Consider the following 11,759-nt stretch of genomic DNA (forward strand, 5'->3'; position numbering starts at 1 on the left):
GGGGGGGGGATTACACTACCTCTGAGGGATGTATCAGAAAAGTCTGTGGGAGTGTATGGGAATGGCAAGGGGATAGTTTACATATAGTCCTGACCCTTTTAAAGCAAAGGGAAAGCAGACATTTGTGGATTGACTTTACTCAATTTACTCATTTATAATGCACTAAAAATAAGGGACTATTCAAGTAACTAGGTAGCCTGAACGAAAACAAACTTTTCCTGTCATCAAGAAGTTAATTAACAGCCTCAGATGAAAGATAAATTCCTACGCTAAGACCTTGAGCTCTGTAATTAGACTCTTGTTCAAAGGCTGACTTGGCCACTTTGTAGGCAGAGTGTAAACTTGAGCACCTTATTTCAATCTCAGCCTCACTACCTCATCTATTGGAGATAAAAGTATCTCACAATTTTGTGAGGATTAAATGCATATACAGTGTTCAACAAAGTACCTAGCATATGTCAAGCTCTTAATGCTATTATTATCCTTGCCATATTGGAAACAGAAGAAAAAGGTCATGAAAACACAAAGGATGGAGTGATTCTATCTTGTTTAGTCAGAGATGGGATTTTAGTGGAGATGGTATTTCAAGGGTGAGAATGTCAGCTTAATGTTAAATGAACTGGCTCCAAAGTCAGACTTGGATTTGAAACTTCACTCTATCAGCTGAGCCACAAGGGAAGCCCAAGAATACTGGAGTGGGTAGCCTTTCCCTTCTCCAGTGGATCTTCCCAACCCAGGAATCAAACCAGGATCTCCTGCATTGCAGGCAGATTCTTTACTGACTGAGCTATCAGGGAAGCCCTAACATTAAATGAATGGGCTCCAAAGTCAGCCTTGTATTTGAAACTTCACTCTGTGGATTTTTAGCTTTGTAATGGTAGGGAAAGTACTGAACTTCTCCAGCCCTGTGGTATTATTTACCTTCATGAGGTTGTTGTGAGGATTAACTAAGCTAATGCAGGTTAAATACTTAGAGAGTGCCAGACACAACAGAATGTTGGCTATCATTACTAACTCACTAGGATGTTTCAAGTAGGTGGAACATAATTATGAAAAAGGACAGAAGTGTCAAAGTCCATGACTTCTAAATGGCAAGTAATCTAATATGCTGGAACAACATGAGAATTCCTTTTCAAAGTAAGAACTATTAAAGAATACTTCAGGTTCATAAATGCAGTTACAATATCTTTTTCTTTAGAAAACACATGGCAGTAATTTCAACTTGAATCTCCTTTAACTGAGAGAACACCTATCATAAACCCACCATAAATTCTATGGTTTATATTTACGTTTTTGTTCATTGCTAATTTTCAAAAAGTTAAAAACATGACTGTCATATAAATATATAATAAATGTGCATCAAAAATTTAACTCACATTAATGCAGGAACCAGCAAGATAGGATATAAAGTTAGTTCACGCATTAATGCAACTGAAATATTTGCACATGTTCCGTATGTATATCAGAGTGATATTTTTAACCCTTTTAAAATTACACACTGCCAAAATACACATGTATTTGATGTGTAATACATGTGAAAAGTAATAGTCACAGGCTTGAGATTATGTGTACTAAAACCTGGAGGGGTGGGAAGAGAGATCGCATGGTGTGAAGGTGAGTGCAGTCAGAGCTTTTACTGAACAGTCTGTGCTGAAGTTGGCTCAACTTCATACCCAGCCAGTTCATACTGGCTCATGAACCAGTTGTGCACGTCTCTTTCCAACTGTGTGTTCCAGTGTTTGGTAACTTCAGGAAAGCTTGTAATCAGACATTGTAACAGTATTTTCATTGTATAAAATGGTAAACACTAAAATCAGGACTTTTTCCCCTGGAGATCCAGTTGTTAAATATTTACCAGCAGACAATGTAGGATGGGTGGAAGGGAGATGAGATTGCAAATGCTTGGACATTATTTCATAGTCAGTGTCAAGCCTTAGAAAACTATGGTGATTTAATTTGGGAAATATGATAAGATCTCTGATATAGAAAAATATTTCTGATAATCATACTGGCAGTATAGAGGACAGAACATATTGAGAAGAGAATGGAAATAGGAACCTTGAGAAGCTTGTAACATTACTATTTCTGGTGAAAGATGAAGCAGTATCAGTAGAGGCAAACAAACAACCAGAAAAAAAAAAAAAGTCAAGGAAAAATTCCAGGATTAAGTGAAGGATTGCAGTTGAAGGTAATTGAGGCTTCTAGTTTGAGGCACTAGGTAGATACTGGGACATACCACTAATTGAGACAAGTAATAGAGGTGGAACAAGCAGTTTTGGAGATAAAATTGTTTTGAATGTTACCTTTAAGGTTATTTCACGCTGTCTGGATAGAAACATTCAGGTTGCAATTTGGGGTGGAAGTTCTTCTTTAGGATTTATTCAAGGATAGCTGAAGCCAAGAACAAAAATAATCTTGATCTGGGATCAGAGAAAAATGAAGGAAAGCAAAAAGAAAAGCTTAAGTGAGAAAGGGCTTAAAACCAGTAGAGATAGAATGGAAAGAGCCTATTTTAAAAGATGAGAGGTGAATAGAAATGGTGACCACTCTATAATGTAAGATTGATAAAATATTTTTTACATGAGGGAGGCTATCGATTTAATATTGTTAGAAAATTGATTACTAAAATTGGATACAACTAAATTTGAAGTTTCAATGACTTTTTTTACAAAGAATTATAGACACCTGTAGAGTGCCTGAGGTGTTGGAGAAGACTTCTCAGAGTCCCTTGGACTGCAAGGAGATCCAACCAGTCCATCCTAAAGGAGATCAATCCTGGGTGTTCATTGGAGGGACTGACTTTGAAGCTGAAACTCCAATACTTTGGCCACCTGATGAGAAAAGCTGACTCATTTGAAAAGACCCTGATGCTGGCAAAGATTGAGGGCAGGAGGAGAAGGGGACGACAGAAGATGAGATGGTTGGATGGCATCACCGACTCGATGAACATGGGTTTGGGTGGACTCCAGGAGTTGGTGATGGACAGGGAGGCCTGGCTGCTGCGGTTCATGGAGTCACAAAGAGTCAGACACGACTGAGCGACTGAACTGAACTGAGAGTGCCTGACTTTGAAAAGTTTGCCATGGCAAAGGCAATAGGATGATCTTAAAATAAAAGGATGATGATGGCAATGACAATGATGATTACTACTACCAGGTACTTGACTTTTATCATTTACTCTTCATAAAACAATTCTGCAAGGGGAAATTATTATAGTACTCCATTTTACAGATGAGGAAACTAAGGTGTAGAGAGGTTAACTAACCTGTCCAACACATGTAGTGGCAGAATGAGGATTTGACCCAAGAGTTTGAAAGAAGAAACAGCGCTCTTAACCACTATCTTTGATTTCAGTAATAGGACCTACTTCAAAAGATTAAATTAAGATTAAAGATTAAATTAACTTCGAGATTAAGAAATACACCCAAAACCCAAAATTTAACCACATGCATTAAATGTTGTGTAAGTATTAACCCTTATCTTCATCACCCAAGGTTACACAGCCATTTTGTGGCAGGATCCGGATTCCAATTTAAAATTAATTCTCTTAACCAATACGATACTGTGGAGTGAGCTCAAGTCATCACGGGAACACACAGGAGGAATACCTAATTTTAGGAAGGGGAACGGGGAGGGAGTGTGTCAGGTGTCGAGAAGCTTTTTTCGGTAAGACACAAAGCTCGGTCCAGAAGAGCAAGCGGAGAGGGAAGACTGTGAGTAAAACAGCGAGGCGGTTGACGGAACAGCGAATTTGTAACAAGGTGACTGTCTCCAACACTCGGAAGCAGTGGCGCATGATGAAGCTGAAGAGTCTTCATACCCAATTCCATGCTGCGTACGGGTTTGCAATGTATTCTTCAAAAGACGTCACTGAATAATACTATTCGAACACAAAACCTTTCCTCCCAACCCTCCCACAGAGATGGTTCGTTACAGGCGTTATAAGAAACTTCCAAAAGCAACTCAAATCTACAAAAGTAAAGAACAATCACGCATTGAAAGAAAAAAAACTTTAGCATTTTCTCTCTTATTGGATCTGGCCAAGAAGTAAAAACGTTAGGATAGGAAGGAAGTACGGCATGACTCTTGCGAGCAGGTAGGGCGGCTGTGCAAGCTCTGGTTTCCGGCGTCCTCGGTTGCTAAGGGAGACCGGAAGCGCCCGTGTGCTCCGTGGATGCAACCATAGAGTGCCGGAAGCAGTAACAACAGAGTGCTGGGAAAAGCGTGAGCAGAGGGGTCGGAAAACAAGGCTGCGGAGACTTGGTTTACGCTGAGATGACGACGTTAGTGCTGGATAACGGAGCTTACAACGCCAAAATCGGTTACAGCCATGAAACTGTCTCGTAAGTGTTCGCTGCCCGCGAGGGACAAAGCATATATGCTTAGTAGTTACATGTGCTACGCTTCATTTTGGGACCTCTGTAAACTGCAAACGCCGCCGCGCAGCTCATACTCTGTTTGAGGGATGCTCGGCTTGGAACTGGGTAGCTGGGAAGCTTTGAAGTGGGGCTTGGGTTACTAATTTTGGAATTTGTGGCCCGGAAGTGGGATGTGTGTTTAGTTTCGTAACAGGAAATAGCAAAGTAGGCTTCTAAGAAAGAGGTTCCCGAATGAGGGACCTGTACACAAGGTTTCTGAGCCGTCAGGAATCGCGGGCAACGTTTTGCGTGTATATGCATTTTTGCTGGGAAGCAGTTACGGCTTCCGTCAAATCCTCCACGGGTTTAATGCCCTCCGCCCCCACCCCAAGTGTAAAAACCACTGTGTCAGTGACTGAAGACTTTGAAGGCTTTGTATTCGAGCCCTTCTAAGTGCTCTCTGACTGGCTTGGTTGATTTAGACTCATTTAAACAAAGCATCACTACGAACAAAGCTAGTGGAGGTGATGGAATTCCAGTTGAGCTAGTTCAAATCCTGAAAGATGATGGTGTGAAAGTGCTGCACTCAATATGCCAGCAAATTTGGAAAACTCAGCAGTGGCCACAGGACTGGAAAGGTCAGTTTTAATTCCAATCCCAAAGAAAGGCAATGCCAAAGAATGCTCAAACTACCGCACAATTGCACTCATCTCACACGCTACTAAAGTAATGCTCAAAATTCTCCAAGCCAGGCTTCAGCAGTACGTGAACTGTGAACTTCCAGATGTTCAAGCTGGTTTTAGAAAAGGCAGAAGAACCAGAGATCAAATTGCCAACATGTGCTGGATCATCGAAAGAGCAAGAGAGTTCCAGGAAAACATCTGTTTCTGCTTTATTAACTATGCCAAAGCCTTTGACTGTGTGGACCACGATAAACTGTGGAAAATTCTGAAAGAGATGGGAATAGCAGACCACCTGACCTGCCTCTTGAGAAACCTGTATGCAGGTCAGGAAGCAACAGTTAGAACTGGACATGGAGCAACAGACTGGTTCCAAATAGGAAAAGGAGTACGTCAAGGCTGTATATTGTCACCCTGTTTATTTAACTTATATGCAGAGTACATCATGAGAAACCCCGGGCTGGAAGAAGCACAAGCTGGAATCAGGATTGCTGGGAGAAATATCAATAACCACAGATATGCAGATGACACCACCCGTATGGCAGAAAGTGAAGAGGAACTCAAAAGCCTCTTGATGAAAGTGAAAGAGGAGAGTGAAAAAGTTGGCTTAAAGCTCAACATTCAGAAAACGAAAATCATGGCGTCTGGTCCCATCACTTCATGTCACATAGATGGGGAAACAGTGGAAACAGTGTCAGACTTTATTTTTTGGAGCTCCAAAATCAGTGCAGATGGTGATTGCAGCCATGAAATTAAAAGACGCTTACTCCTTAGAAGGAAAGTTGTGACCAACCAAGATGGCATATTGAAAAGCAGAGATATTACTTTGCCAACAAAGGTCTGTCTAGTCAAGGCTATGGTTTTTCCAGTGGTCATGTATGGATGTGAGAGTTGGACTGTGAAGAAAGCTGAGCGCGGAAGAATTGATGCTTTTGAACTGTGGTGTTGGAGAAGACTCCTGAGAGTCCCTTGGACTGCAAGTCCATCCTAAGGGAGATCAGTCCCAGGTGTTCATTGGAGGACTGATGCTGAAGCTGAAACTCCAATTCTTTGGCCACCTCGTGTAAAGAGTTGACTCGTTGGAAAAGACTCTGATGCAGGAAGGGTTTGGGGGCAGGAGGAGAAGGGGACGACAGAGGATGAGGTGGCTGGATGGCATCACCGACTTGATGGACATGAATTTGGGTAAAGTCCAGGAGTTGGTGATGGAGAGGGAGGCCTGGCGTGCTGCGATTCACGGGGCCGCAAAGAGTCAGACTCGGCTCAGCGACTGAACTGAACTGAAACAAACAATACACTGGCATTCATAAACTACGTTTGAGTAAAGACTAAGCAAATTTAAAGACTCGCTTTTCCTGTAGCGTATTCACAGGGGACCCGGGGACTTTTTTTACTTCTCCTCTGCTTTTTTTTTTTTTAAACTGAGTAAAAATGTAAAATGTCGCAGTCTATTTCTGCAGTGTGTATTATTGTACTTACCTTTTAACAGCAAGTCTCTTATCATTTACTTAAGGACTAATTTAAAAGTCTTGATAAAAGTAGGTGCAGAATACTCAGACTTCTCTGGGGCTCAGACATTAAAGCATCTGCCTGCAATGAGGGAGACCTGGGTTGGATCCCTGGGTCAGGAAGGTCCCCTGGAGAAGGAAATGGCAATCCACTGCAGTACTCTTGCCTGGAAAGTCCCGTGGGCCAAGGAGCCTCAGTATAGTGACAAAAGGGGTGGGGGAAGAAGGAAGCTAATAATCAAGGATAGTACATTGACTAAAATAATATTATAGCCATAAGATTGACTACAATGCAGGGTTTAAAAATCATGTCCTGAAAGATTATACACTTTCACTGTGTTATCTCAATTAATGCAAGGATTTTGATTGCCTTTAGTGCAAAGTAATCATCAGGCCATAGTGGCATATTTGAGGGTGGCAAATTGTGCTCCTCCTCACTTTCTCTCTATCCCTCTCTCTCTCTCTCTCTCTCTCTTTCTATATATATATATATATATATATGCGCACACAGACGCATACATACATATATGTGTAGATATGTATGATGGATAATGGCTCTAGTTTGTCTTCCTAACCAGATTGTAAGCTCATTGTGGGCAGCAACTATATTTAAAACTACCTCCTACTTCTGTACCCTATAGTATCTTGCAACTGAAGATCTTTGACTCCATGGAAACTTAGTTTTATGGTCAGATTTTTGAACTTGCTTTTTTTTTTTTAAACTAGAATGGTATTAAGAGTTTTTTCCAGAAACTTTCACTTTAACTTTACTTCAGCCCCTCTTCACCTGTGTGCAGTGGCCAAATCAATGCCCACGTGTAATAATATCTTGAGGATTATTTGAGGAAGATAATGGGTCCAGTGCAGAACCTGATATATGGTGAAAGTGAAAGTCCCTCATTTCTGTCTGACTCTTTGCCTCCCCATGGACTATACAATCCATGGAATTCTCCAGGCCAGAATACTGGAGTGGGTAGCTGTTCTTTTCTCCAGGGGATCTTCCCAACCCAGGGATCCAACCCAGGTCTCCTGCATTGCAGGCAGTTGCTCTACCTGCTGAGCCACAAGGAAAGCCAAAGAATACTGGAGTGGGTAGCCTATCCCTTCTCCAGCGGATCTTTCTGATGGAGGAATGGGAACCGGAGTCTCCTGCATTGCAGGCAGATTTTTTACCAACTGAGCTATCAGGGAAGCCCTGGTATGTGGTAGAACATTTGAAAAAAAAAGTCATTTTTAAATATTTTGAAGACAGAATGAGAAACACTGGTTCGGAAATTTTCATGTTCTTTCTTTTAGAAAGTAAAAGTGGTTGTTATGTAATTATATTTTTAAGAACTAAGTATTTAGGGAATAATTACATTATTTGTTTCTTTGTAGAGTTATTCCAAACTGTCAGTTCAGATCAAAAACAGCACGTCTTAAAACTTTTACTGCTAACCAGATAGATGAAATAAAGGACCCTTCTGGACTCTTTTATATTCTTCCTTTTCAAAAGGTAATCCAACTCTATGACATTTCTAGCATTAAGGACCTACATTTAAAGATAATTTGAAATGTATTGTAAGATTTTGTGTGTTTGAAAATATTTTTAGATCTCTGAGAAAGCGTTATTTAAAGTTGAATTAAGAGCTTATTAAAACCAAAAATTGAATTTAAATTGTCATGTTAAAAAATAGCCATGAATAATTATACCTCTATGAAAAAGAATCAACTATACTTCAATAAATAAAAATAAATGACCATAATTTAGTTACTGATTGTGGGTACTGAATTTTACTTGTTTATGTTAAAGCTAAATGAAATACAAACATTAAAGAAAATAAATATAGAGGGGCATCCCTACATATTGATGTGTCTTTTGAGCCCTTTGATGTTTTGGTTATTGTTAATTTGTAATGTTTTGAATTTTTAAAAGAAGAAAAACATACCAATGTAATAGCTTTGAGATTCAACTAGTATTAGACTGGTAAAGAGAGAGTAATTAAGAGATAGTAATCAGTGATTTATAATGTATTGATCTGATTTTTTTTTAATTCTACAAATATTTTTGATAGTTAATTCATAAAACAAATTTTTTAGGGCTACTTGGTGAATTGGGATGTTCAAAGACAAGTTTGGGATTACCTTTTTGGAAAAGAAATGTATCAGGTAACAAGTTGGAGTATGTATTCAAATTTCTATTTCCATGTCTCATTCAAGTGAAAAATTAGAAGTTATATTTTAAGATTTATAAATTTTTGAATATTTCTTACAGTATTTAAGTCACTTAACCTACCGTGCTTAGCTTTGATTTTCTAAATAAGTGCAAGTGCATAGAATTTCTATTGTGAAGTAGAATTTGAGGTTGAGAAGAGCTAATCTATTATGAAACTTAAGATTAAAATTTTACTTAGATATCTACTATTCTTAGACCACTTTATAGTCTCATTTTCACAATAAAATTATTTTGCTCATATATCTGAATGTGTGAATGATGCAATGTTAGAATTTTGTGCTCTTAATATCTTTAGTGTGACTTCAGGTATCCTGAGAGAATGTTCAAATTTTAATGCTTTTTTAAGAGTATGTAGGAGAGAATTGTGTAAACATTAAATATCCCAAAGCTTCTCACCTTTTACCTTTTATTTTATACCTTTTAACTTTTAAAAACAAAATACCAGTTCCAGTGCTTGTAGTTGTATCATTCATTACTTTTGCATAATTATCTTTAAACAATTTGATGGTACCATTTTATCAGTGCTACCATTAAGAGAGTTAAATAATAGTCGAAGACCATGAATGCTGTAACCAGACTTCCCAAGTTCAGTCCTAAGTTTGTCATTAGTTATATGACCCTCGGTAACTCACTCAGCTCTTCTGTGTCTCAGTTTGCTCGCCTTTCAAAAGGGGATAATAGTAAGACATGTCTACTAGGGCTATTGTGAGAATTAAATAGATTTATGTACATAAAGCAGATGTTTACAATTATAACTATAAAGCTACAAAACTGGGAATTTTTTTCCTCTTATAGGTTGACTTTTTAGACACTAATATTATTATCACAGAACCATATTTTAACTTCACTTCAATTCAAGAATCAATGAATGAAATCTTATTTGAAGAATACCAGTTTCAAGCAGTATTAAGAGTAAATGGTGAGTTAAAGTTCTGATTGAAATTGAGTTGTGTGAATATGAATACTTTAAATCCAAGACTATTGAGTGACATTCTTTTAGATTTGATGAAATTTAAAACTAGATGAAGCCCTTGAGCTTATTAGTCTGACTTCTCTCGCTGTATCTTTTTAATATGGTATTTCTCCCTAATGAAGTTAACTAGCAACGTATTTCTAATCTCTGAAAGTTTATTTTTTCTGAGATAGTTGTCTTTTCTATCACTGATGTGTTTGCTATTCTTATTATTGTTTGAAATAATGTTAATAGCTCAGACTGCCAATATGAGGAAAAACAATCTATAAATACCATCTAGAAGTTAGTTTTTTAAAGGCTAGAATTAAATGACTGTACAAAGAAAGTATTCACCTATTTAGCATGTAGCATTTAAGTCTGTATAAACAACAATATACTGTAATGGTTAGGAACATAATCTCTAGAACAGTGTTCTCAACCAAGAGTGATATTGCTCCTGGGGATATTTAACAATGTCTGGAGACATTTTTCATTGTCACAACTGGGACGGTGCTTCTTGCATCTAATGTGTAGAGGACCAAGATGCTGCTAAACAGTGCACAGTAAAGCCCCCAACGCTGGGCAAGTATCTGACCCACAATGTCAGTAGTGCTGAAGTTGAGAAAAACCGCTGTAGAGTCATACTGCTTAACGTTTGATTCCTGGCTCTGTTATTTTCTAATCATGTGACCTTGGGCACATTATTAACGTCTCTGCTTCAGTTTCTACATCTGTAAAAATGGTATTGTTGTGAGGATTAAAACATACATACTCATGGAGTTTAGAATAGTGCCCAGCATGTAATAAATGCTCAGCAAAATTATTTGCTATTAAAATAATTACTATAAGTTGTGAAGTAAATATTTACCTTCAAAGTTGATCACAAAGTTTTTATCATTTTCCACAAAAATATCATGTTTTAATGTTTAAATATCTGACAGAATTAGTAATGTTATTTTAGATTAACTTTTTTTTTTTACAAAGGAAAATTTCTGTCTTTCTGTTCGCTTTAGTTTGCTGCTTTTCTTTACTTCTTGTTTTAAATTAGTTGTACTTTTATTCAGTGTGTTTATTTTTTCTTTATCTTTTGTTTTCTTAATAGCTGGGGCTCTCAGCGCACACAGGTATTTCCGAGATAATCCTTCCGAGTTATGCTGTATCATTGTAGATAGTGGATATTCCTTTACACATATAGTTCCTTACTGTAGAAGTAAGAAGAAAAAAGAAGCAATTATTCGGTGAGTTGCATTCAATTTTCATCTTATTTCTTATAATAAAACTGGATGAAATTTGTGATAAACTGAACTAAATTTGAATTCTTCCTTTTTAGGATAAATGTGGGAGGAAAACTCCTAACCAATCATCTAAAAGAAATCATATCTTACAGGTAATACTTAGCTTTGATTCTATGGGAAGATGAGATGCTGGGGGTGAAATTTTTAAAGTAATTTAAAATTATTCCTTGCCTTTAGTTCTAATTTCAGGTGACAGTTCTGAATTATTGCTTTAAAGACTGTATTACGTAGATACTAGGTTGGCCAAAAAGTTCATTTGGGTTTTTCTATAACACCTTATGGAAGAACTTACATGAACTTTTTTTTTTTTTTTTTAACTTTACAATATTGTATTGGTTTTGCCAAATATCGAAATGAGTCCTCCACAGGTATACATGTGTTCCCCATCCTGAACCCTCCTCCCTCTTCCTTCCCCATACCATCCCTCTGGGTCGTCCCAGTGCACCAGCCCCAAGCATCCAGTATAGTGCATCGAACCTGGACTGGCAACTCATTTCATATATGATATTATACGTATTTCAATGCCATTCTCCCATATCATCCCACCCTCTCCGTCTCCCACAGAGTCCAAAAGACTGTTCTATACATCAGTGTCTCTTTTGCTGTCTGGTATACAGGGTTATTGTTACCATCTTTCTAAATTCCATATATATGCGTTAGTATACTATATTGGTGTTTTTCTTTCTGGCTTCCTTCACTCTGTATAATAGGCTCCAGTTTCATCCACTTCATTAGAACTAATTCAAATGTA

At 38.0% G+C, this 11,759-nt stretch overlaps 1 protein-coding gene across 2 annotated transcripts in view; it reads left to right on the top strand.

Moving 5' to 3' along the window:
• The first annotated feature begins 4,187 nt into the window (after window positions 1–4,187).
• Window positions 4,188–11,759, top strand: part of ACTR6 (ARP6 actin-related protein 6 homolog (yeast)) — a 19,523-nt gene continuing 11,951 nt past the window's right edge. Inside the window, exons 1-6 of one of the 2 annotated variants that reach the window (XM_010831591.1) lie at window positions 4,188–4,343; window positions 7,924–8,041; window positions 8,626–8,694; window positions 9,557–9,680; window positions 10,816–10,951; window positions 11,044–11,100. In XM_010831591.1, the coding sequence (XP_010829893.1) occupies window positions 4,276–4,343; window positions 7,924–8,041; window positions 8,626–8,694; window positions 9,557–9,680; window positions 10,816–10,951; window positions 11,044–11,100 (572 nt within the window). In that variant the 5' untranslated portion in view covers window positions 4,188–4,275. The remainder of the gene's footprint in view (window positions 4,344–7,923; window positions 8,042–8,625; window positions 8,695–9,556; window positions 9,681–10,815; window positions 10,952–11,043; window positions 11,101–11,759) is intronic. The other variant, XM_010831592.1, reaches the window with a different exon arrangement.

The sequence above is a fragment of the Bison bison genome, unplaced genomic scaffold (genome assembly GCF_000754665.1).
Source record: "Bison bison bison isolate TAMUID 2011002044 unplaced genomic scaffold, Bison_UMD1.0 scf7180017864529, whole genome shotgun sequence".
Classification (NCBI taxonomy): Eukaryota; Metazoa; Chordata; class Mammalia; order Artiodactyla; family Bovidae; genus Bison; species Bison bison.